Source organism: Podarcis cretensis (assembly GCF_951804945.1).
Source record: "Podarcis cretensis genome assembly, chromosome: 17".
Lineage (NCBI taxonomy): Eukaryota > Metazoa > Chordata > Lepidosauria > Squamata > Lacertidae > Podarcis > Podarcis cretensis.
The window spans coordinates 35,204,979-35,231,276 of record NC_137187.1 but is presented as its reverse complement, the minus strand read 5'-3'; the positions used below and the strand labels follow the sequence as shown (position 1 = coordinate 35,231,276).

Here is a 26,298-nt window from a genome sequence, read left to right as displayed (position 1 = left end):
TAGCAAGCAGCTCAGCAGAACAGAAGCCATCAGCGGCACTAACCAAAATCCTCCCCATTTCCCCTTTGTATATACAGAAGAATATGAGAACCACTGCATCCAAATACAAACAAGTGTTTTGCACTGGTTCAACCCTGGGAGACATCAGCATAATAGTTGGGTCTTCAAATCTACTGCACCAGCCTCTGGAGCCAGAACTCTCCCAGAGTTTATCTGCACCTTTTATGCTGTAGCCATGTTTTCGGCACATCACAAAACAGCTCAAGGAGATGTCGTTTCATGTTACGTGTCAAGTCAAGACATTCAGATCCAGCAGAAAATCTTAAGTAACGCAGCTGAGTGTCATCAAGTCACAGAACGATGAGACATGATCTATTATAGGTGGCTGAAGCAGCTAAGGCTTCCAGCAGCTGGTGCAGTCTTCCAGAAATTTCGATTGTGTAACACTGCACCCCCCCCCCCATATTTGTAAATCCAAGTAGAATACTGTTATTTTCAAACTGTCAAGAGATGATACACCAAATGAACTGAACTTGCAGGAGACCCCAAAACCAAACCAAAGCTTAGTCTACTAAAAAGCTCCCCGGAGAGGCAGCTTTCCCATGCTCCCAAGCTCAGTATCATCCAAAGGTTGGAACCTGCTTCTCATTCCCAGGGCTCTTGTGGTGAAGCTAGAACAGCTCTCTGGGGCCCTACCTTTTGAAACACACACGGTTGCATCAGAGACTTTAAAACAAAAAAGCATTTTATTCAACAAAAATGCACAAATGCCTGCTCAAACTATAAAAACACAGGAAGCTCTTAATTCATGACCATTATCAGGCTTTTACAACAGCTATATTGTGAACAAACATCAGCTTCAAAAAACCCTATGGACAGAGAGAGAAAAACAGACACCACCCAGCAGACACGGGGGGATGTTTTGTTATCATTTATTTGTGAAGTTAAAAACGAGCGGTAAAAAGTAAAAATTGAGCATACAATTTCTTGTTTCAATCTCCTCTTGAACAGACAAAAAACACGACAGATCAGTCCCAGCAGTGGAGAAATGGAGGGCCAGGGCAGGGTTTGTCTGTAACACCAACACCTTTGTCCGAGGAATGTTCCAACTCTAACTAAAAAGCAGAGTGACTTTTCCTTGTAAAGTTTATTTTTTAAAACAAAACAGAAAGAAAAGAGGAAGTGTTACCCTGAAAACTGAGGTGTGTGTCAGGCAGGATAGGGTCTGGCGGCGGCGGTTTTAGTCGGCTATCTTCTACAGCTGCTGGCTCAACGTTAGGGGTTTGGAGATCTGGATTTATTTTAAGAGAGACTTGAAGGCGGCGTAGCTGAGATTCCCAAGAGAAACCCAGCAATCAGAGCAACAGGCCAGCTCCCTTCCCACCCTGTCACTTCCTGCAGCAGCCACCTCTTTCCAAAACAAAAGGTTCTCAGAGATGGGGAGGTTCACATTCAACTCACTGAGCCTGTTGAAAGGAGAAAAACATGATGGGAACCTGTTACTGAAGCTTGAAGCAGGAAGCAAGAGGGGCAACCGCAAGGATGTGTATTCCATGGACTCAGGTACAGAATTTGGCTATCTGGAACGCAGTTGCTGCCTTTTTAAAAACTTGAATTTTATTTAGTATTTGTTATACAATAGCAGAAACAAAAACAAAGCACACAGAAAAGGCAACAGTATCTGCTGAATGTGTATACCCTTACCTATTTTTGGACTATTAGTAGTGCACAACTTTTTCCTATCCCAGAGCCCTGTTCCCAGTTTTACAATCCTCTGGTCCTAATGGTAGAAGATGTTGTAACTCTGACAACCTGGAACCTAAATTAAACTTCACTGCCCTGGATGTGCTCTGTGTTCATCTCCACCCATGAACCTGCCCAGTCATACAGATGGCTGCATGCTCTGTTACTTGGTGTGCTGTGCAAAAGCTCAAATACTTGATCTACTAAGACCGGTACAAACCCCACAATCAGACTTCATTTGTATAAACTCATTTGTCCAGCCACTGACAAAACTGTCTCCCTGCTTTTGGAGAAGTGCCAGTCACTAAAGGAACAGCTAGGCGAAGCTTATCAGGGACTCTGTGCTCTGGATTCCATAATCACGCTGATCAGAGAGTTTGAGGTCAAGGGGGTTGGTGAACAAAAATATTCAACAAACCAGTTCTCTTTTGCTAGTTGGGAGGATACCTGTTTGGGAACTAGTCTCCTGGAGACATGTCAGACACAAAATGAAGTGTCCTAACAAGTTCTCCTTTGGTTATAACTACAGGTTTCTAGATTTTATGGTGACAAATGCTCCTTGCCTCTCTACCAATGACTAGCAGGAACAGAATTATTTTTATGAAGTCAACACAGCTAATTTTTCTTAACATGTAATTCAGGCAGCATGTGTTCAGCGTATGCTTTTCTCACTCATACCAGATGGAATCAGGGGTTTCAAAGTGCTCAACGCTCAACTTGTAGATATGGCTCATGTTCCACATGTGTTCATTAGATTTTCTTAAATTCTCCCCAAAACGTGCATCATTTCTGTGTCCCCAATCCTAGTCCCTTAAAGCTCAGACAGTATTTTACAACACCTTGTACTAAAAACTTAACACAATACTCACCAGGAGGCTCCTGGTCATCCGCTCCCAAACAGAGATCCTCCCCATTAGGAAAAGAGGGTTTATTTTTACATTATTTCTGTTCACCAACTTATTGTACCTTGTTTGTTTGTTGGAACTTTGGCATTAAAAACTAGAGCAGCATGTAAAGGTAAAGGTACCCCTGCCCGCACGGGCCAGTCTTGACAGACTCTGGGGTTGTGCGCCCATCTCACTTAAGAGGCCAGGGGCCAGCGCTGTCCGGAGACACTTCCGGGTCACGTGGCCAGCGTGACATCGCTGCTCTGGCCAGAGCCAGAGCCAGAGCCGCACACGGAAACGCCGTTTACCTTCCTGCTGGTAAGCGGTCCCTATTTATCTACTTGCACCCGGCGGTGCTTTCGAACTGCTAGGTTGGCAGGCGCTGGGACCGAGCAGCGGGAGCGCACCCCGCCGCAGGGATTCGAACCGCCGACCTTTCGATCGGCAAGCCCTAGGCGCTGAGGCTTTAACCCACAGCGCCACCTGCGTCCCCTAGAGCAGCATGTAAGGGTGCCTTATTAGTTGACAATAGAGCCTGGGCTCTCAAATGGATCGGGGTTAACCTCAGATGCACCCTGATGTTGCTCGCAAGCATATAGCTTGCATGCTAGTCTTAACTTGGAGGCAGCTACATTGAGAACCATCCTTTTTTTGGTGTCTGACTTGGAGTGAACCCAGTCTGAAAGTGTTTGACTGAAGGAAGTTTTGTAGGACTTTTGACTGAAGAAATATGGCTTAGTCTTTTGATACTGGGGTTGAAGAAATCAATGTTTGGAATCGAAAATGAAGCCAGGAAGGAAATTTCCATTATTGAAGGTGGACAGATACTGCTGCTGTTAATTATGGAGCAGAAAACTCTTAGATGTGGGTGGTGCTAGCACGTTTCACTTCACAAATTTTTTCAGGCAAGGATTTTGGAGGCTTGTTCATCTGGAATACTCTAGCCCCTCTTTGAACTGGCAATAATACTTCCCAAGCTGATACTGCTTCTGCTATTGGGATGAAAAAAGCAAACAAACCTGGATCTCTCACTCCAGATTTAAGAAAAATATTTGAGGCATTTCAACTTCTTCTCTGAAAAGCCTCTAGGATTAGACCTTAAAAAGGTGTGGCGGGCTGGTGGTTTGGACAGGAGGGAAGAACTGACATAAACTAGCCACCCCAAACTTAAAAAAGGATTACATCTCAAAATGTCTCACAGGAGTTTGTAGAAAGTGTGTGGAGCCCAGTCTGGAGCCAGATACCTGTTCTGAAGCAGAAAGGCCACCCTGGCTGTGGTTCTGCAACTCACCTGCTGTCCCTGCTGTGTGGGTGGTGGCACTGGGCCACCAGCGCCAGGCGTCTGTCCATAGTACGCAGCTTGTTGTCTGTAGTATTCTGCCCAGGCTGCACTGTAGTCTGGTTGAGGTCCTGGCGGTGCCGTTGGCCCTGCCCCAGTAGCTACTTGAGCTGCTTCCAAAAAGAAAAGAGGGACTAACTGTGCAATCCTAGGCATGCCGGCTTAGAAGGAAGCCCCACTCGGCTCAGTGAGACTTACTCCCAGATAAATGCGTATAGGGCTGCGACCTTAAGACACTCAAGGGAAGTAACTCCAAACCCAGCCTGACAGAAGTGCTATAGGACATATCCTCCAAGGAAGCCCAGACCCTTAACTCACCTTGCTTCTTATAATACTCTTCCCAGGCTTTTGTGTAGTCTTGCTGTGGTGGAGCTCCAGGCTGCTGGGGCTGCTGGCCTGTAGGCAGTGTCAAACGACAACAGGACCCTGGTCATGCAAAGCTTTCAACTACTCAAGATCCACCTCACTTACAGGATTCAGATTCTAAAAGGTTTACAGTGACACCGACTACTAAGAGCAGTCACTAGGACCAATGAGGGAGAAGCAATGTCTTGGCTCACAACGTGCTGAACTTTAGAGGAGCATGGAGCACTTCTGAAGTACAGTGTAGAGCTTGGCACTCTCTCCAGAAGTGGGAGGTATAGAGCGCATTCATAGACCCCTGACCTGTAGCAATCCCACCCCCCCCAAACAGAAGAAAGTCCACTGACAAGACTCTTAAGTCAGAAGAGTGGAAGAACCCACAGCCAAACCGCCTTGTGACTCTCAGCATCTCAAAGGCTTCAGCTCTTTCTTCCCTGCAGTAGATTTAAATAACAAGTAGATTTAAATAACAAGATGAAAAATTCCTCATAGGGAACCATTACAAAAAACAAAGCAAACTTGCTTTGAGAAATGGTCCCCAAATGGTACTGCTGTTGATAGTGTTGCCATGCTGACTTAACCTAACCATAATTTGCCAAAATTTTATTTGTTCGTGGTCAAAAATCTCGAAATTAAGTAGCAGTTGGCAAAACTTGTACTGGCTTGAGGAATCAACCTAAGAGGGCCTTCCAATTACCGGTAAGTCAGTCATTCATGTCTGGATTTGACTGGGCTATCCCTAAGGGGCACCAACCCCCATGACATTCACAAATCAAGATGCAGAAATAGTTTAACAGGAACAGAAAACAAATGCTGAAGCATTTTGAGTCAGTACGTTATTTATTCGTCAGGGGAGACTGGAAGGAATTCAGCGTAGTTTCTCAATCAAGTTGCTTTCTGCAGCCCTTGTAATAATACCATTAAATTACTCCTATCAAAAGAGGTTAAGGATCTGGATAGTCAATTACCTAGTTTTTTGTAATACTCCTCCCATGCTTTAGTGTAGTCTGACTGTCCGGTGGGGGGCGGTTGGGGGGGCTCTCCTTGCACTGGTGGCGCCGTGGGGGCAGGCGGTGCTCCTGGAACTGGGCCCGGGGGCTGCTGGTAGTAGTGCGAGTAATAAGCTGCCCAGGCAGCGTTGGGGTCTGCCGCCGCCGCCGCTTTACCTGGGCAGGAGACACCACAAAAAACCTGAATGCTTCCAGCCACTCTCCCTCATCCCCCTGCAAACCTTGAATGTGCAACAGTACAGTGGTACCTCGGTTGTCGAACGTAATCCATTCCAGAAGATGTTTGACTTCGAAAACTTTCGACAACCGAGGTGCTAAGGGCAGTCTGTAAAGTCAATGGAGGGGGGGGGAATGCAGCGGAAGCTGTTTGACTTCTGAGGTGTGTTCGAAAATGGAAGCATTTACTTCCAGGTTTTTGGCATTTGAAAACCTAAAATGTTCGGCTCCCGAGATGCTTGAAAACCGAGGTACCACTGCATTGTATGCTCTGACGATTGACTCTTGAGGGCTAGTATACAAATACTTACTTGGGTCATGAGGAGCAGGAGGCTGCCACTGTGGATAGGCATTCCCCCAGCCTTGAGGTGGGTACTGTGGAGGTGGTGGCCCCCCAGGACTGAAATAAGAGGAGGGAAAAGGTCACTGGCAATATTTACACTAAGCAACCCTCTAGACTCAGGATTCAGAAATCTGGAACCTGCTGAGCAGCAAATCAAATTGCTCCAGGAAGTCACTGGAGAATACAAAGGGTGGGATTCACCTAGTGAGTCTTGTCAGCTGAACCCCTGTTGTACGTTCAACACAGCGCAACACTGAATTCCCCCAAAAGGAACTGAACAGGGAAACTGGAGCGCCTTCATTTTTTTTTACAGGTAATAAGGCAGGGAGAGGGAAGGTGTTGCTGTACTCCAATGCTCATCAGCACCAGCCAGTATGGCCAGTGATGATGCAAAATGCAAGGTGACAGGTTCCCAATCCCTGTAGCAAGACATCCCAGATCCAGCCCAATCTCCTTTATGAAATAGGTATACAAGGGAGCTGCACTGCATTAAGAGCAAATCTTATCAAGGGGCAAAGCATCACAGTGAGCCGAGAGAGGGTCTATTCTAACTTCCCAAAGAAGAAGCAAGTCTTATCTGATATATTAGCTTTCGGAAGCACAAGTTTTAGTCCTGTAACAGCATCAAGCAACGGCAGCAGAGCCCTCTAACTCTGCAAGTGGTTTTGTTTCCCTACCAGATTGCCCTGATACCACTTTCTTGGTACCAGATGCCTTCTAAGTGCTGTAGTACACTGTCACATGGTTTTCCGTTTCAAGGTGAAAGATGCCAATGAGGGTAGCAGCAGCAAGGAACACGCCCAAAACCAAACCCCTCTGTGAAAAACTTATTTCTGCATAAACTATGTGGATCCATGCCCCCTCTCTAAGTGTTTGGTCAAGAAAGTGACAGTGTACTGCAGTGTGTCTTGAAGGTAACATTTTTTCGCCCTGTTTGCATAAACCTCGAAAAAACCCCAAATTGGGGTGGGGACTTCAGAGACATTCAGTCTCAGCTCATCATTTCCCCCACAACTTTTGGGCACATCACACTGGGCAGTACACAAGCGTCTCTCCAAGACAGCGAGTGTAGATTTTAATGTCTGGGAAGATTGAAAGGGGCGTCGAAGGCAAAATGGCCCGAAAGGGAGGCACACTCGAGCAGTCTTAGTACTTACTGAGGGGGGGCACTAGGTGGCCCTTGATTAAAAGGCCCTGGGTTGAAGGGGCCCATTGGAGCCGGTCCAGGAGGTCCACCAGGCCCAGGTCCTGGTCCAACTGGACAGAGGGGACCCTAAGGAAGAGATGAATAATCCCTGAAGTGGAAACTGCCACATCCAGAACACTAACATTCCCGGCTCGCTCCCATCTGGGAGGCCTGCCACAAGTGAAGGGCAGGCAAATACCTCAATCTTCTCTTCAATGAGCTGCTTGGCATGGTCAATTTGTTGAGGTGATCCCCGGATGATGAACAGTTTGAAGTTGGGGTCTCCATTGGGCGGTAGCTGCCGAGATATTTCTACAAAGGCTCCCGTCTGCTGATTGATAGCCTTTACGTTTTCTCCACCTGAAAAGAGAACGTGGTGGTAACACCTCAGGACGCGACTGGTACCTGAAGGAGCGTCTCCACCCCCATCGTTCAACCTGGACACTGAGGTCCACCTCCGAGGGCCTTCTGGCGGTTCCCTCACTGCAAGAAGTGAGGTTACAGGGAACCAGGCAGAAGGCCTTCTCGGTGGTGACGCCCGCCCTGTGGAATGCCCTCCCATCAGATGTCAAGGGAATAAACAACTATCCGACTTTTAGAAGACATCTGAAGGCAGCCCTGTTTAGTGAAAATTTTAATGTTTGATGCTGCTCAGAGTGGCTGGGGAAACCCAGCCCGATGACAGGGTATAAATATTATTCTTATTATACCACCTCACTTACCTCTGCCAATAACCAGTCCGCACTTATGAGTGGGGATAGAGAATGTCATCTCTCCTCCAGGGGGCCCCCAATTACCCTGCCCCCTGCCTCTGCCTCTGCCTCCAGGAGGCATTCCTGAGCCTGGGGGGCCTGGTGGGCCACTCTGCAAGACAGGAACACAATTCATCTTCACGGGAAAAGGAAACAGGAAACATTCTGTGGTTAGTAGGTGCATCTGTAATGCTGACTCTGCAGTGGCCTCCAAACTATATAGGGAGCCCTCGGCTGCTGCCAAAGTTCATCAGGGGTTCCTGAATGAGGAGGCCATTCATGGCACACGTCCTTGAAGGACACTTTGCCCACCATCAGCAGTTTTTCGCTGCAAAGTGAAGCTACAGAGATGCATTGAATGCATTTTGGGATGCACTCGGCTTCAGTGTGGCCTGGCTACCACTACACCTGCCACCACCAACATGCCACAGAATAATGTGTCAAACACGCTGGGGATCCTTGACAATTAAGTCAACATGAAAAGGGCTCCCCTGAAGGTTAAGCATGAAAGTCTGCTGAAGAGAAATAGCAACATCTACTTTTTCGGTGTGATTTCTACCTTGGGCTGGTAAGACAACCAGAGTCAAGTTCTCAGTGGGATGATATTGAGGAGCTCTAGCACCTTATTAGCAAAACATGACTGAAAAGATTTTCAAACTACTTGACAAACGTATTCAACACAACTCTTGTGTACACAAGATGAGACATGCTGGACCAAGGCTTTGAGGGTCAAGGTAACAGCATTTCATACCCGGAGACTCTGGAGAAGCTCATTGATAATCCTGGCGGCATGCTCACATCTGTCAGGGGGACCCATGATGTGGGCAATCTTCTCAGGACCTGTCCCATCATCTAAAATGCAAACCAAACAGGGAACTTCATTAGGTTCCACATTCAATTAGTTTCAGAACCAGTCCACTAGCTCATGAGCCACTTGGTGCAGCAACAGCATAAGCTCTCAAAAGAGAGAGACAAGCGTCCATTTAGCTTCCTTAATACCTTCTCCCCTCCGCAGCAATATGCCACTCCAGTTCTGTGGAAGGAGAACACACACAGTTCACACAAAGAAGCCTAGAGAACCCACACACACAAAACAGGCAACGCTGCCCTTCAGGAAATGGGTACTACAAGCCATGCCAAGATTTGAATATACCAAGCCCATATGGATCTTTGATTGTGTAAACCCTTAAATCTGGGATCTCTCTGGGAAAAGATTTCACTTTGTGATTTTCAAAAGTGTTTTGTAAAACATAATTACAACAGGGACAAAGATCAGATAAATAGGTGATAAATAGTATAGGGAGAAAAGTCATAGAACATTCAATAGGCCTGATGTTTCAGCAAGCTGAATGAAGACAGATCATGACAGGGAAGAGATTTAGTCTTCTGACCTTGCTTGAACTGTATCCGAACTCCAGCGTCATTTTGTATTTTCTTAATCATCTCACCACTACGCCCAATAACCACACCAACAGAATGCCTGGGCACAGGGACCTGAGCAAGCAAGAAAATGACAAGCAGAATCAAGGTCAGGTAAGAGCAGTTCAAATTTCTAAGAAATGTTAGGACTGGACAAGTGTGAGTATCAATACAGAGACAAGAGGGGGGACGGGCGGAGAGAGATGAGCACAAAATGTCATACTATAAATTATGCCCCCCTGTCCCAACAAATCCAAGCCAATGTCCTTACATCTATTCCTCCACCAATCCTGGAACCGTATTCATTTCGGTCACCAAAGCCTCCCTGGTCCCGTTCTCGTAAGATGTCCATTACCATTTCACAGGCTTGCTGCAAAGAAGCACGAACATTAATGTTGGAATTATTTGGGAACCTCTCTCAAGAGTATTTCTCCCAAGATAGATGTGGCACGAGAACTGCCAAGGCAAGGAAGAAGTCCTTTTTTGTACTTGTGAATACCTGGATTTGAGGCTGGGCAGTTTAGTCACTATCACTGCAGCGCAGTGCAGCAAGAGCAAACTTTGGGGTAGCTAGTTAAAAGTCTCAGTTCAAGTAACCCAGTTTAAGGCTGTACTAGCAACTCAGTATAAAGGTAGCATCATACACTGATGGGAAACTACAGCAGGGATTCAAGAAGGCACATCATGTGGTATGAAGGAGAGAGGTGAATGACTTTTGCAGCAGAGTTTTGGGGATGAGTGAGGGGACCAAAGTATAACAAGGCAAGTCGAAAAGGAAGGCTGCAATAGTCATGGCAAGAAACCACCGGTGCATGAGTCTGAACTGAGAGTATGCAGCCATTTTCACAATGATGAGAGTACGGTTGGGTATCTAACTATTTAAACACCACCAACATGGTCAACTGATCACTCAAACAGAAAAATGATAACTTTAACATAACATTTCATTGGGATTTTTTTGTTACTTAAACAAAAGAGATTGTTGATCATTGTTACTAAACAGAAAAACAAGTTAATTAACTTATTGCAAAACAAGAAATTTCACCTCTTCGGCTTTTATTCAAAATGCTTACCTGCACTTTGTAAGGATCACCAATTATCCGAAGGGGCTTGTCTACATTTGTGTTTTGTGAACCGTCTTGAATTAAAATCATTTTCACTCCAGCTCGTTCCTACATTGGCAGAAAGCGAGAGGTCAAGCAGGTTACACAACTGTGCAGAATTCTTGCAAGCCCTGCCTCCTTGGACAGGATAAACTAAGAACAATTTGAATTTCAGGAGGCCCCAGTCCAAGAAACCATCCTTGCCCCAAGAGGCCAGAGAAACCAAGTGCTGTAAGCAAGAAAGGAGGCAAGTAAAAATAGGGCAAGCACCAGCTCTGATGCAAGGAATTTGGCTGGGAGCACAGCATAGCCCTCACCTGCAACTGCTTAATGGTCTCCCCTCCCTTGCCAATCACCAGGCCTGCTTTCCCAGCTGGGATCATGATTTCCTGCACTGTACCATTCTGCCCATTGGCATTATCGTGGAACTGACCAGGTGGCCCACCACGTCCTCGAGACACGATATCATCAAGCATCATTTTTGCCTTCCTGCAAAGAGGTGGAATGACAAACAACATGACGGTGAGTGACAGGGCTTACAGCCTCTATTCTTTCATTATGAAGGTACTATAACATGAAATGGAACTCACAGCAGTGTTCTTTGTTCTCAAATCACCTGTAGTTCAGTATTGCTGTTGTGCTGATTCCACAACATCACACAACAGGTAACCTAACCAGCTCAAGTTGCGAATGCAAGCACTTTATATTTGCTCTGGATAGTAATGACCGATTTAATGACATTGCATTTTGTGTCTATACAATGTTATGTCATTCATAACACCAACAGGAAAAATCCTGCTTGTCTGCCAGGTACAGTGATACCACAACTGCAATTCTCAGTAAGTTTTTAGCCCCACCCACCAATGTCAGTCAAACCAGACATGTTCCGAGCTCAGATGCTTCCCCACATGGAACATAAAAAGTCCATCACAATGAAATGGCTTTTGTGTGCTGAGATACAAAGTCCTGCCAAGTTTTTTTTTAATTCTTGAAATTTTCTACCATGTTTTGAGACAACAAGGCAGCTTCTAGAGTAAAAATACAATAAAAACAATGAGGTAAAAGCAAATACATCTGTTAAATCAGCAAGAGAGAGGCATAAAACTGGATCAGTTTTAAAATACCCCATCACAGATGGAGGTCAAAAACAGATTAAAGGCACAGTGAAATAAAAAAGTCTTTGCTGCCCTCCTTACCTTGAGAGAAGGGGCCAATTCAACTGCTTTCAGGGGGAAGTGCCACAATTTGGGTATTGCTACTAAGAAGGCCCAATTGTTTTCCTGATTGTTATGCCCTGCTCCTCTGCCACAGTCCTTGACTATGCCACCTGGAGGCTGGATTCTTTTGGAACACCCTGTCTCTCTCCCCCCCCCCCTTATGTTTTTGAAATACGTAACATATTGACAAAGGACAAGAGGCTACTCACTGCACAGATTCTGGTGATCCTGTCAGAGACACACTTCGCTCTGGCATTCCTCCACTGTCTATAGGAGGAAATAAAGGCCATCAGGAGACATCTCTCCACAACAACAGATTTCCTCAGAGTTTGATCCCTCCTCCAAATCATGTATCATCCACAGGGTATGAAGGAACTGGCGTTGAAAGAGTAGGTCTTTCACACACATGCACAACATTATTAAGGGCAACTTCTCTATAATGAAAATGCTGATCAGTCAACAGGTAGTACAAGGACTGAAAATGGTGAAGACACCTGTAAACCTAGCAAATGAAATGGTTCAATACTCAAACAAAGTTAACTTAGCATAAGCTAGAAAATACCATTTGCCTTGTGAGAATACTGTATTCATGCCGCCTCAACAAGATTCCTCCCTCCTATTTTCTAGCAGAGTGTATTAGCATATTCAGAAGACACTTTGTCTCCTGAACTACATTCTTTACCACAATTATATCCATTGAGTTACTTGCTGCCACGATTATAGGCTTCAAAAGGAACAGCCAACATCTGCAGCTCCATATGCTGGAAGTTACACCCCATGCAATTCTCACACCTACCTGGAGAGATCTGTACTTTGCATCCAGAGTCCTGCTGTATTTTGTTGATCTGTTCCCCACCTCTTCCTATGACTGCAAAGTAAGGAGAGGGGCATTAAGAAACTCAAGCCTGAGATAAAAGCAGTTGTCATTATCCTAAGAGGGAGGCTTGAAGACAACACAGGTTTCCCTCTCTCCTCTCCACAAGAGATGGAAAGGATCTTCTAACAGTAAATACAACCCCATGAAGGGTTGTGTGCATATGTGCATTGGGGACAGTAGCTAAGAGGAGACGTAATCCAATCAAGTTTCGCTGTTTATATGACATATAAGTGAAGGATGACAACTGCTCCTCCTAAACAAAGTTCACACAAACATGAAAGAAAGAACTCCAGGGTCTCATGATGCCACAAGAGGTATAATAGCCTACAAGAACTAGAGGTCAATGAGAACCTTAGCGCTCAAGTTTCAACCAATTTCTCTGCTAGCCTTCAGAGCTTGAATGCCAAGCCAATTTAAAACCAGGGCTTGTAAACAAAAATGCCTTCTGAGAAGCAATCCTTCCCTAAAGATAAAACTCTGCTTCAGGCAGTGTTTTGCAGCCACCATTCCTTCTGGTAAAGGCCAATGAAGGGCCTTCTACCTTAGTCAGGATCACTCACAGAAAGTTGATGAATCCAAAGCAAATGCCAAAAGCAATCCAAAAAAGGAACTCTTTTCACTGCAGCACTCCCATCCTGAGCCTCAGAAGTGTCCAGGGCAAATCTGTGTTGCTGCTCAACTCACAAAAGTCTTGCTACGCATGGAAAGTGCTCATATGACACCAGCCTCAAGTTTTCCTCAGCAACCAGCTCCTACCAATTTAATTAAACTGAAGGCTTGCCAGAGCACTTTATTGAGCAGAACACCCACCCCACATCTTTGGAGCTACGTACCATACACAGCTTGAAGCACACAGGGTCAACTCAAACACTTGACATCTCTCAGGAAAGACACACAGAAGGGTCACAAAACAAACCAGCCTGCCTGAGCCTTCCCTGTGGAAAGCTCAGCCAACAGGCATTGAAAAATCAAGAAGGCACCGGTTAGTAAAGGTAAAGTGACAGTCTTTCAACTACGGCAACAGCAGATTTCTGCCCTCTCTGTCTAATACTCACTGAGTCCCACCATGCCATCAGGTACTCTGTACTCTTCAGTCACTGTAGACCTGCAAGGGAAAGTTTGGCAGCTTAAAGTAAGGAGTGGGAGGGTTACAGAAATGGAGCTGGTGTTTACCAGCATCCATCAAGAAGCAAAAACGGAGAGCTTTCCTCCTCCTCCTCCTGGGAGGGCAGACAGGAAGGTGGCTGAGCAATTAGGCACCGCTCTGAGGAAATCACCATGCACCCGTGCAACCTGGCAGAACCTGCTGCAAACTAAGTAGCCCAGCATCTGCCCACAAGGCTCAGACACAGGCTTCACAAACTATAGCTACAAAACCAGAAGCTACACAAGAATGTGAGTATCTAAGAAATGGCCAACCAGCACAACCTTTCACTACCTACCAAGGCACGCAAGTGCTTGGGAGTGACTGGTCTTTTAGTGGGACATCACTCACAAATCTGGATGCCAACCTCACCCAACAAAAGCAGCCTTTTCTCTTTGGGGGTACTGAAATGCTGCCCCCTTGCAGTCAACCTGAACTCACAAGCTGAATACTTTTAGCATTGATTTAACCTTTCCAGCTCAAGCCTATGTGGGGAGAAAAAAAAAGAGGCACAAAGCTAATTTACCTGGGAGGAGGATGGATCGGTCCAAGCTGAGGGGGTGGTGGCATGGCTGGAAAGCAAAGCAAGGGTATGGTTATGAATCCACATTCTTGAAGGTAAACTATAAATCAGTCACTGGGTTTCCCAGTCTGCTGCTGCGGCTGTTTTTTAAAAGGTCCTGTTTTTAAAATGCAAAGCTGACCTTCCTAATCCCATAGAACTCTCCCCACCAAAAGAGTTAGCTTACATGTCCTCCCACTTTTCAGTATCAATATGAAAATAAATATGAATAGAATTTCCGCGTAGTTAACACACATTATTCTACAAGTCTTTAATAATAAAGTATACTTACGTTCTGGCTGGGGAGCCATTTTCTTGCTCTCTGGCTGGTCTGTCAAAATAAAAATAAATAGTCACCTCTTTCAAAAATTAAAAAACCGTCTGTCCTCTCTTCAGGCTTTCAAAACTAACAGTCAAGATTGCAGCTACATGGAAGGAATATTATGGAAACTTCATGAGCTCTAATAACTATATCAACAACACATTCATATTCAGGCATACTAATACAACTGCATGACCTTTAGCAAGGTGTGTGTGTGTGTGTGTGTGTGTACTTCACACTCCTAAGAATCCAGAGTTCTACATGAAGTATTGCGAGTTTAATTTACTGTGTCCCACTAGGGTCAGTCTCACATACCTCCATCCTCCAGTTGTCTCTTCTGACCACCAAATCCAAAGTCAGGTGTAGTGTTGTTCACTGTTGTGGCTGTGTCCCCCCCAATTTTAGCTGCTATCTGAAAGTAGAATAGACACTTGTTAGTCTTCCCTAAATCTTATCAAAAGAACCAAGAGCAAGTTGTTTAATACACAATCATTTCAAAAACCCAGGAACATCAAGTCATTAAGTAAACATTGCAACACATGGCACATGACTGTGCTTTTCCTAAGCCCAAAGTGGTCTATATATATAAAAATGGCAAGCCATTAAATCTCACCATGGTAATTCATCCACTAGTTACCTCCTATTTAGACTACTGTCATGCTCTCAGTGTGGTGTTGCTTTTAATAAGTGTTCTGAAAATTAAACTGGCAGCAGCATTTTTCACTGGTTGATGGACTGGCAGTAAGACAATTGATGAATTTTGTGTGATCTGATTGCTTGTTCTGGGCTTAACATAAAAGTACTGATTTTAACCTTTAAGCCCTAAATCATTTGTGAATGGGGTATCTCAAAGACAGCATTCTTTTGTATGTGACCCACATGATGCCGTTCAACACATGAAGTCTTACCCTGGGTGCCATTCAGCAGGCGCTCACAAGGAGTGCAGCTTTCTCAGTGGTGACATTGACTAAACAAGTTATTATCTCTAAGATCTGGCTCTGACACACCATTCTGCTAGGTGCCTGGCTAGAAGTTGACTTTCAGCTGGCTTTTGTGTAACTTTGACTTTCTCATCAGAACAGTAGCACTTTTGCTTATGATAAAATGACAACATGATCACCTTGGTATTTTCTTCTCATGACTTCCTTGGCACACAGGAGTTTTAAAAGCCCTCTTAAAGCACAGGCTAGTCTTGTACCACAGTGGTACCTTGGAACTCGAACGGTTCTGTTCTCGAATGTTTTGGCTCCCAAATGCCGAAAACCTGGAAGTGCTCCGGTTTTTTAACGTTCCTCAGAATATTGCTTCCACTGTGCAAAAACCTGTCTGTTGGCCAATCGGAAGCCATGCCTCGGAACTCGAATGTTTCAGAAGACGAATGGTCTTCCGGAACGGATTACGTTCGAGTTCTGAGGTAAAACTGTATCTTGTAATGATGTAGCTGCCTATCCTAACTCTTTGCAAAAAATGTGGTTAACAACATTTAAATTCTAAGTATTTCCACATTTATATTTTCTTTCAAGAATAATTTTTACATACAACTAAAAAGCCAACTTCCTTATAGCAACTCTACTTAGTATTTTGCCCCATCACAAAGTTATCTTGCTATGTTTTACATCAATGAAACAAAAGTAGCTTTCAGATTTTCAGCTTGCTGAATATGTAACTTCCAAAGAAAAGCATCAACATTTTTAGCCATCAGATACCACTCTACTTCTGCACCACAAAACATATCAGTAATACTCAAATGAAGGAGCCAACAATCTTGTCCCCAATGAGTCCCAATTCCTTCTAGAACTTGACCTTCACACCAGCTCACTGTAAAGCCTAAAGTTGCACTGATTCCCTGCCAGGAATGGCTTCCGTTCCTCTTTAGAACTCCCAATACTTTTAACAATAAGGAAGGGAGAATTATGGCAGGGCAGGTTTTCCATACTTGCAGTACTGTGACCTCTCTACATCTCCTAAAATTCACGCCTTTGCACAACCCTTAAACGTACAGAAGCGCAAAGGTTGGCCACACCTGTTCTTCACTATGGCCAAATATGCATGCCTTTAGCTCTCTGAACCAGCCTCTCCTGAAAGTTCCTAAGTAAGGCCTATAGAAATGGAAATTCAGTGATGGGGATGCCAATACTAGTCCTCTCTAGATGCTACACATAGAATTAGTTGGTATACTTATATCAAATAAAGAGGCACAGACTCTGCACCCAGGGCTATAATGTAGGTAACAGACAAGAATTGAGGGAAGACAGGTGGATGCCTGATGGTAAAGAGTTCTTATGGCAGAGATTGGCAACATAGATTGGGTTTATGGAGGATGAATATGAGAGCAGAAAGGGGGTAACAAGGGCCATGGAGAGGGAGAAGAGTTAACGTACTAAATAAGAGCAAGTGGATGGAAAGCATTTGAAGGTCAAGAGAAGTTTAAACAGAATAGGACCAATCAGGAGGACATGACTAATACAATCATAGCACCAAAGAGGTTTCAGAGAAGGGGCAGGTGCATATTTATATACCCAACAACCAAACAAGATTGGTACCATGATTGTTAGCTTTTTATCAGAATAAAAATCATTCCAGTGAGTGACTTTAATGCACAACGGATTTCCAAGTTAGAGAAGTCCCAAAATCACTAAGTCCTCAAATATTTTGCCAAATCTCTCTGAACAGACTTTAGAAAAGTTGAGTTCAGTTGAGTTTTGGTGGTGGTTGAACCCCAAATTATAAGTCTACACCATTGATTTTAAGCCACACTTGAGGACTGATTGATTTTTTTTGTATTCAAACATTGTAAAGCATTGTTATGTAGTATCAGAAAGTTGTAAAACAGGAATGAAGACTTTTTCAGATTTCTCATCACTTCTCATTAGTTACTCAATGGAAATAAAAAAGGAAGTAGAGGATCTGGAAATTAGGTGAATATTTGAGAAGAAAGCAGATTGAGGATCATATCGAATGAAGTCATGTTTTGCATGTTTTTATAAGAGCATGCTGGATCAGGCCAATGACCCATCTAGTCCAGCATCCTGTTCTCACAGTAGTCAACCAAATGTCTGTAGGAAATCTGTAAACAGGACCTGAGCACCAAAGCACTTCCCTTCCTGTGGTTGCTAGCATGCTAGCAACTGGTAAAGGCTTCCCTTTAGCACAAGGATTTCTACCCGCACAGCAGGACTTCATCCCCCTCTCATCCCCCCTCCATATCTGCTCCAGAAGGTTAGAGGAATCCTCAGAACACTTGGGGATGGGGGGGGGGGAGTCATCTAAATGCGCAGGTTGAAATCCTTGCACTTAACAAGATGAGTTTGCTGGATACAAACCACAGATCTCAAGAAGATCTGCAAGTGTGTTTTCATTTAAAATGGAAGTCCAGAGATTAAGAGGTCACTACTTGGAAAATGAAATGAAGAAGCTCTGAGGATAACTTGAGCTGCTTCCATTTTGGCTGGGGTTACTGCAAATGTATTTTTGCGTACCTCAATTTTAGTATTACTTCTGCTATTTTTTAGGGCTTGGCTAATTTATCTCTATACACTTTCAGCAGATGTTTTGAGCTTCTAGCTTATTATTTAATGTTCAACATGCTACTGAAATGAAGTATTACTGAAACAGTTGTTTACATTTTGTATGTGAAAAAACAACACAGAAATCAAACCATGACTATGGGTGGCAGTAAGGCCTTGTATTTGATAAAAGCAGCTGAAGTTGCAATTTTACACACGTTTACTTGGGCACAAGCCTCATTGAACAAGTGGACAAAAAGTGTGGAAGGACATGCTAGATGTTACTTGGAGCTTTATTTTTAGTTTATCAAGAGACATAGGACTAATCAGTAGCTAATATACCGTATTTTTCGCTCTATAGGGCACACTTTTCCCCCTTCAAAAATGAAGGGGAAATGTGTGTGCGTCCTATGGAGCGAATACGCCATAGCCCCGCGACCCTCTCCCGGCTGGAGAGGTGATGCGCGGCTATGGCAACAGCCTCTCCGCTGCGCGCCTTTCCGCTGCTCCCCGATCTGCTCTTTGCGGCTGGTGGTGGGCTTCCCCCAACCAGCCCCAAAGAGCAAGTCAAAAGGAACCTGAAGCCAGGAGAGCGAGAGGGGTCGGTGCGCACCGACCCCTCTCGCTCTCCAGGCTTCCAAGGTAGCCGCCTGAAGGCGACTGAATGCACTTAGAGGGGGAAAACAAGAGGGGGGAAATTCTCCCCCTCTCTGCACAGCGCCTCCTGCCACTTCGCTGTAGGGGCGCTGGGCAGAGAGGGGGAGAATTTTTTTTTTCTTGTTCTCCCCCCTCTAAAACAAGGTGCGTTCTATTGTCCGGTGCATCCTATGGTGCGAAAAATACGGTAGGCTTATTAGCTGACTTTATGAACAGTGGTTCGAGAAAGTATTGGGTTTAATTTTGCTTTAAAGGAAAGTATAGGTAGATAATATTTATTAGAGAAAACATAAGGTAATCAATTATAAAGAAAAAGGACTACAAAAGACTTTATTTCTTAAGGGTGCTTATTTCTTATGTCTTCAGCTTCTGAAGATGTGGAATGGAAGGGTTCCTTTTTATAAATAATTTAACAGACAGTATTAAAGTCTTCAGTGCAACAACATGCTGGTAGAAGAATGTCTAGAACAACAAGTCTTTGAGGAATGACCATTCAGTAAAAATAAAGGTTTACTATCTAGAATGTATGCAATAAAGCTATAATAATAAATTAGGAGACAGATAGACAAAGTAATAATTTCAACAGAAACCTGGGGCTTAAAATTGCAAGGAGGACCAGGAAACTGTTTTTAGCCCAATATAATTGGTCTAAAGTGGAAGGGAACACTACTGTTTTGAAATAGAAAAACTATTTTAATTTTGTAAAAAGTGTTTGAATTGCAGAAAGAACCTGTAAGTTTTGACTGCAGGTGTCAATTGTGAAAATGAACAAGCATAGAACTTGTCATTTTCATAAAGATAAAGAAAAAGCAAGAAAAAGTGTATGAATAAAATATAAGAAATAACAAGTGAAGGAGAGATTTTGCCGTATCAAAAATGGTCAATTTTATTGACATTACAAAGGTAAGTGTCACAAATTTTAGAACTTGGTGAATGATTTGGACAATCACTTAAAACAATTTTACCTTGCCCTCTATTGCACTCCAGTTTCACAGTGAAGATCTTGTTTTGTATTAGGCAAGAACCAGGGAATTCTAGTGCTGGTTAACAAACCAGAAAAATAAGCAAGAATCACAGGAGTGCTGGGTTTGGATGGCTATTCGAGGTTTAGCAGGATTGTCTTAACCAGCTGAATCTATGGGAAGGAGGAATTACAGGTACCATAACTGTTGGACTAGAATGCTTATACACAAACTTCATATTAACAGTTATTTAAAAGAAACAGAGAATTTAAAATTAAAAAAACACACCAAACTATCAATTTTATCTAATCTGAACTACAGCAAGTCTAATACTACTAACACAGGGCTCCAAAGACAAAAACTGTGTCAAATTCCTAAGACGGACTAGCTGTGGAAATAAGTTGACTGAACAAAGGGTATCCAGAGGGCAAAGAATCTGAAACAAGGAAGTCAGTAGCCTACTTAAAACTTCAAAACTGATACTGTAAGGAAAAGGTTGCAGTGATTCTGTTGATTAGCAGGAACAAACAAAACCACCCATCAAATCTGACAATAAATGCCCCAGCAGCGGGGGGAAAAGTGGAAGGGGAAACATCGTTTCTAAACAAGAAGTCCAGGTTTATTTTGTTTTGCAGCCGCAAAAACAGCAAAGTAGGAGTAAAATGGTTGTGCTAAGCGATGGGTTCGCTGGGCTTAGACTGAAGTGCAAACCAGGTAAGGGTTTCCTGGTTATGTAAAAGTATACTTACTGGACCTCATCAATCAATATAGTGAATATTCATTTTTTAAAAAACAAAAACAAAAACCCCAAGGTTCTGAGAATTTGAATTTCATCAAGCCAGTTGCAAAAGTACTGTAATACAAAAATTAATTTCCCCTGAATTTGTATCAGGGAAGATCTAAAATAAACACCAAAACATCACAGTATAGAATAGAACTATCAGTGCTATGTCAGGACCTGGTGAGCAAGTCTTTTATTCAATCACTGGAGGCTATATCTGCCAACTTTTCCCTTTTCTTGCAAGGAATCCTATTCGGAATAAGGGAATGCTGGAGGCAGCAGAAAGGCATCTGTGATGGTCAATGTCTCTCACTTCAACAAAAGCAGGCAAATATATGGCTCATAGCCCTAAGAGATTTATACTAGTATATGTTATCCCTGCACGACTTCCTAAAAATAAGACCTCTTCTCTTTGACACACAAGTTCTAGCTACATAGAAATGTCAAACCCTTTAAGTTCATGTTTCGTTTAGGAGAACAGAGAATTTCCCAAGAAAAATAGATCATAAAAAGCAGAATGCTTAAAAATTGCTTTAAAAATATGCTCAATAGTCAAATCTATGACACACAGCTCTACTTCTCATTTACATCTGCGGCTGTGGCAGTGGATGTGCTGGACAGTTATCTAGCCTCAGAAATGGGCTGGATGAGGGCCAACAAACTGGAGTTCAGTCCAGGTAAGACTGTGGCATTGTTAGTGGGCGGTTCCCTAGAACAGATGGCTGGGAGATGGCCTGCTCTTGATGGGGTTACGCTCCCTCTGAAGGACCTGGTATGTAGCTTGGGGGTACTTCTGGATCCATTGCTGTTGCTTGAGGCTCAGGTGGTCTTTGTGGCATGGAGTTCCTTCCATCAGCTCTGGCTGTGCCCAGCTGTTGCCCCGATATGGACACTATGTTCTGGTAACCTCTAAGGCTGGGCAATATGTGGTTTTCAACCAGCTAAACATCACTATATACAGTGGTGCCCCGCAAGACGAATGCCTCGCAAGACGGAAAACCCGCTAGACGAAAGGGTTTTCCGTTTTGGAGGCGCTTCGCAAAACGAATTTCCTATGGGCTTGCTTCGCAAGACGAAAATGTCTTGTGAGTTCCTGCGGGGTTTTTTTCCTCCCCCCCCCTTTTCTAAGCGCTAAGCCGCTTATCAGCTGATCCGCTAAGCCGCTTATCAGCTGATCCGCTAAGCCGCTTATCAGCTGATCCGCTAAGCCGCTTATCAGCTGATCCGCTAAGCCGCTTATCAGCTGATCCGCTAAGCCGCTTATCAGCTGATCCGCTAAGCCGCTTATCAGCTGATCCGCTAAGCCGCTTATCAGCTGATCCGCTAAGCCGCTTATCAGCTGATCCGCTAAGCCGCTTATCAGCTGATCCGCTAAGCCGCTAATAGCGCTAATCTGCTAATGGGCTTGCTTCGCAAGACGAAAAAACCGCAAGACGAAGAGACTCGCGGAACGGATTCTTTTCGTCTTGCGAGGCACCACTGTACTGATGTATCACTCTATATGAATAAAGGGTGGAGCTATGTAGAGGCACTGGCTGGCTTCATGATTTTTCCCACATTGTGATTTTTGCACAGCACAGCACAGCGCGCGCACACACGATTCATGATATATTGCAAGGTCAAAAATTATGAAAGTGATATCAGGATATACCGGTAGATTTCAAACTGGCTTCAGACACTATATCAATATATTGCCCAGCCCTAGCAACCTCTAAGGGACGCAGGTGATGCTAAGCCACTGAGCCTAGGGCTTGCTGATTGGAAGGTTGGCAGTTCAAATCCCCGTGACGGGGTGAGCTCCCGTTGCTTGGTCCCAGCTCCTGCCAACCTAGCAGTTTGAAAGTACGTCAAAGTGCTGCAAGTAGATAAATAGGTACTGCTCCGGCGGGAAAGTAAATGGTGTTTCCGTGTGCTGCTCTGGTTTCACTTAGTCTTGCTGTCCACATGACCCAGAAAAACTGTCTGCGGACAAACGCTGGCTCCCTCAGCCAGTAAAGCAAGACGAGTGCCGCAACCCAAGAGTCATTCACGACTGCACTTAAATATCAGGGGTCCTTTACCTTTTTAGTAACCTCTAGGTTAGATTACTGCAACACATTGTACAGTGGTGCCCCGCAAGACGAATGCCTCGCAAGACAAAAAACCTGCTAGACGAAAGGGTTTTCCGTTTTTCGAGGCGCTTCGCAAGACGAATTTCCCTATGGGCTTGCTTCGCAAGACGAGAACGTCTTGCAAGTCTTTTTCCTCCCCCCCCCCTTTTTCTAAGCCGCTAATAGCCGCTAAACTGCTAATAGCGCTAATCCGCTAATAGGGATGCTTCGCAAGACGAAAAAACCGCTAAACGAAGAGACTTGTGGAACGGATTATTTTCGTCTTGCGAGGAGGCACCACTGTACAAGGGTCTGCCTCTGAAGAGGTTCAGAAACTTCAGGTGTTGCAGAATTCAGCAGCAAGGTTGCTCACCGAGGCAAGACAGTTTAAACATATAACACCAATCCCGGCTTGACTGCACTGGCTACCAATTAATTTCCAGGTCCAGTTCAAAATGTTGGTTTTGATGTATAGTCCTAAATGGCTCAGGACCACACAATCTCAAGGACTGCCTCTCCGCATATGTATAGACCTGGACCCTGCAATCATCACCTGAGTCCCTTCTTCATGTGCTTCCTCCATTAGAAGTCCAGAGGACAGCAGTACAAGAGCAGCCCTTTTCCGCAATGGCTCCCCATGTGTGGAATGCTCCCAGGGATTATTACATATAGTTAGGCACCAGGCGAAAACATTCCTCTTCACCCAGGCCTTGGGCAGATTAAATAATCTATGGCCTTTTAAACTTGGGCAGGGAGAATGGTTTGTTGTTTTGTTATTATGTTACATGTTTTTGTGTTTTTATACTGTAAACTGTCCTGTGATCCTCAGATGAAGGGCAGTACAGAAATCCTACTTTTAGACAAACTTCCCCTGCCCCCCTGTCATGGACAAGTGCAACAAATTTGATGAACAAAACTATTTCAGGCCTTTTCCACTCTGTAATGTGTTCCAACGGTGACAAATAAATAGTTCATGGCATGAAAATCATACCAGGGCCTAATCAGTTTTCAACTTTTCTTCTTGAATACTTTGAATTCTAAGAAAACACTGCTGAAATGTAGAACAGCTCACTAGCTAATGATGATAACACTCTATGACGGAATGCTTAAAAGAAATGGCGCCATTATATTTCAGGTAGCTGATTTTTCATTTAGCTTTTAAAACTGAAGGGCGTTTTCTCATACCAAAGAAAGTTTCAGGATCGAAACAAAAGAAACCCAAATTTCCTATTTACATAGTCCTTCCCTACAGGATGCTTCTGAAAGGAAATCTCTCTCCTATAGCCTGCTTACAAGTCATTTCAGAAGAATAAATCAAATACTGTGTGCAGCAACCTCAGCTTTGCTTAGCAGTTTCATATCTCCAGACTGCGTGAATGATGAACAAAACAAAACAAAATCTCATAGGGAAACCAGATATTAGAAAAGGGGACTGAGTTCAAATCCTATACAGCCATGAGGCTCCCCAGAAAAGAAGGGTAACCTTCCCCCGCAGGACTTTAATGATAATGAGATATTCCCAACACCCAAGCAACTTGGAAGATAGTAAAGTGTTAAAAAGTAAGGACAAATAGCTAAACTATCCATTCTGAACACCTTTTACCCTACTTACCAAACTTTATTCATAAGACAAGATGCACAGAAACTATCTCAGAAACACTCCCCTCCGAACTGGAAACCTTCATCCGAAATCTAAACCCAAACAGGGACTAGTTCCTGGTAGACAGTGAAATTGTATTGAGAGTGGAGCCTGGCTTTAAATTAAGCCTTAACTATTTGTAAATACGTATCAGCAAGCTCTATCCTTATTCAACCTTACTACTTTGTCTTCCACAGAGCATCAAGTTTTCATTTCATTTTCATACTGCTTTCAAGCACCCACAAACTACCTGTATGCAGAAAATATGAACATTACAGAAGGAAATATGGTACAGCCCTTTCCATAGTTTTCTGGGACCAGAAAAGTTTTTAACATGAATTAAATATGACTGCATCATAGAGTCAGAATTGTAGTAATTTCTATTTTATTATTTCTTGAATTTATATGCCGCCCTACACCCACAGGTCTCAGGACGGTTCACAGGATAAAATCATAATATAAAACTACAAAGTACTTAATCAAAATAAACAACAACCCAATAACTCAACCCCCCAAAAAACATATTTTAAAAGGGCCCAAGAATCTCAACTAGATCATACATGCCAGATGGCCACCCAACCTCTCCTTAGCTCAAGAAGCTCATCATCTCAAAACACGCCTCAAACAGCTCGTCTGAAATCTCAATCAAGGTCCATGCGTGCTACAGTAACAATGCAACGCTTGTGGGTAAAATTCATCCCGCTGCCATTCCACCTGAGCGCGCCTTAGAGAAGAGGGAACCATCTCCACGCGTCCTGCACGTGCCAGAGAGAACTGTGCAGCTACCTTTCTGCGTGCAGGGACTGACCCCCCCCAACTCCTCGCGCGCGCTGTTAACCTGAAGTGGTACAGCCGAGAGAGCTCCGTTGCCTCAGGACTGTCCTTCCTCAAGCCCCGCTGCCTGTGGAGGAGAGTCGCTCTCCAGCATCGCCATCCCCGTGAGGGTAGGGGGGGAGGCGAGAGATGCCCCGCTGCTGCCCGCTCCCTCGCCGCCGGGCCGCCCTCCCCCGCCCGCTTCAGCCCCCTCACCTGCCGGGCGCGCTGGACCGCGTCGGCGAAGGCGTCCTTGCGGATCCCGCCAGGTCCGGGACCCGCCGCTCCACCGGCCTGGCCGGCCCCGCCGGCGCCCCCTTGGTTGGGCGGCCCGGCTCCCCCACCGGCGCCCGGCGGCCCAGCTGAGGGCGGCGGCGGCCCGCCGGCGTTATAGTCCGACATGGCGGCGGAGACGGAGCGGGGCACCGAAGGCTCAACACGGGAAGCAGGCCGAGCACTCTGCCCGTCTCCCTCACCACACACTCACAGACACACGTCCGCGCTGCACGCTGGGAACGCGAGGCGGGACTACAACCCGTTGCCCTCCGACCTCTCCTCGGAGGACCAATCGCTTAGAGGCTCCAGGTGACTGGCATGGCAAAGGGCCAGTGGGTACAAAAGGAAACAGGCGGCCTCAACGCCCGGCCAATTAAAAGCTAAGAAGAGGCGGGCTCTGCAGCTTGAGTGCCAGGGTGCTCCTCGAGTGGCAAGCGAGGGGAGGAGCGTGATATGTGGTTTGCGACCTATTAGAGAATGGCAGGGGCGGGGTGAGAAGCCGTCCTTGGACCAATCAGGGAGGCAAGGTCGCTAAACCTCAAGCCCCTCCATTGGAGAAACGGAGAGTACGTCATGTGGCAGAATGCGCTGGTTTCAGCCAAAGCGACAACCGGGTTCTGCCTCAGAGGCTGGGGGTTGAATCCCCTCACCGTTTGGGAGGGCGGAGCTAACGTGGGGTTACGTCATTTCTTAAGGGGCCCTTTAATAATAACAATAATAATAACAGGGTGGGGGGGGGGGAATTATCGCGTTCGACGTGCGCGTCACCGCCGGCCCGCCAAAAATCAGCAGGGACAAAAATCCAGATTTCTCACGTAGGCCCTTGCACGGGGAGGCGGGGGGGGGGAACCCACTTCCGCTTCTTTCCCGCCCCCTTGGAGGCAATTGGTCGGAGAGCCGCAGTAAGGCGGAAGTGCAACATGATCGACGCGAGGCTGGACCAATGAGGCGGGACGCAGCTAGCCAGTCTCTTCCCTCGGGGTTGCCATAACAATGGCAGGAGCGATTGCCGGAAGGGGCGGGACACTGGCCAACGTCCCTCAGGCTGGAGGCGCCGGGCGGATTTCAGGCTTCGGCGGAAGGTGCCGTGC

General features: G+C 45.1%; 1 protein-coding gene and 1 long non-coding RNA gene across 3 annotated transcripts; one reads left to right on the top strand and one right to left on the bottom strand.

Annotated features, from left to right (window-relative positions):
• Positions 1-727: 727 nt before the first annotated feature.
• KHSRP (KH-type splicing regulatory protein) lies at positions 728-25,426 on the bottom strand. Of its 2 annotated transcripts, none has more exons than XM_079960040.1 (20): positions 25,148-25,426; positions 14,799-14,895; positions 14,454-14,492; positions 14,126-14,171; positions 13,511-13,560; positions 12,375-12,446; positions 11,788-11,845; positions 10,679-10,850; positions 10,332-10,430; positions 9,530-9,628; positions 9,231-9,333; positions 8,591-8,691; positions 7,810-7,951; positions 7,287-7,447; positions 7,059-7,174; positions 5,870-5,958; positions 5,301-5,498; positions 4,288-4,365; positions 3,922-4,082; positions 728-1,466 (listed from the first exon to the last, which is right to left on the bottom strand). In XM_079960040.1, the coding sequence occupies exons 1-20, from the start codon at positions 25,331-25,333 to the stop codon at positions 1,458-1,460; spliced, it is 2,076 nt and encodes a 691-aa protein (XP_079816166.1). In that variant the 5' UTR covers positions 25,334-25,426; the 3' UTR covers positions 728-1,457. The 2 variants fall into 2 exon arrangements, with proteins under 2 accessions (XP_079816166.1, XP_079816167.1); XM_079960041.1 differs by having other exon boundaries at positions 3,922-4,079; positions 25,148-25,425.
• On the top strand, positions 1,473-3,407 carry LOC307206785. Its single transcript, XR_013834491.1, has 2 exons — positions 1,473-2,766; positions 3,140-3,407. It is a non-coding gene; the product is annotated as an uncharacterized lncRNA (long non-coding RNA).
• Positions 25,427-26,298: the final 872 nt, after the last annotated feature.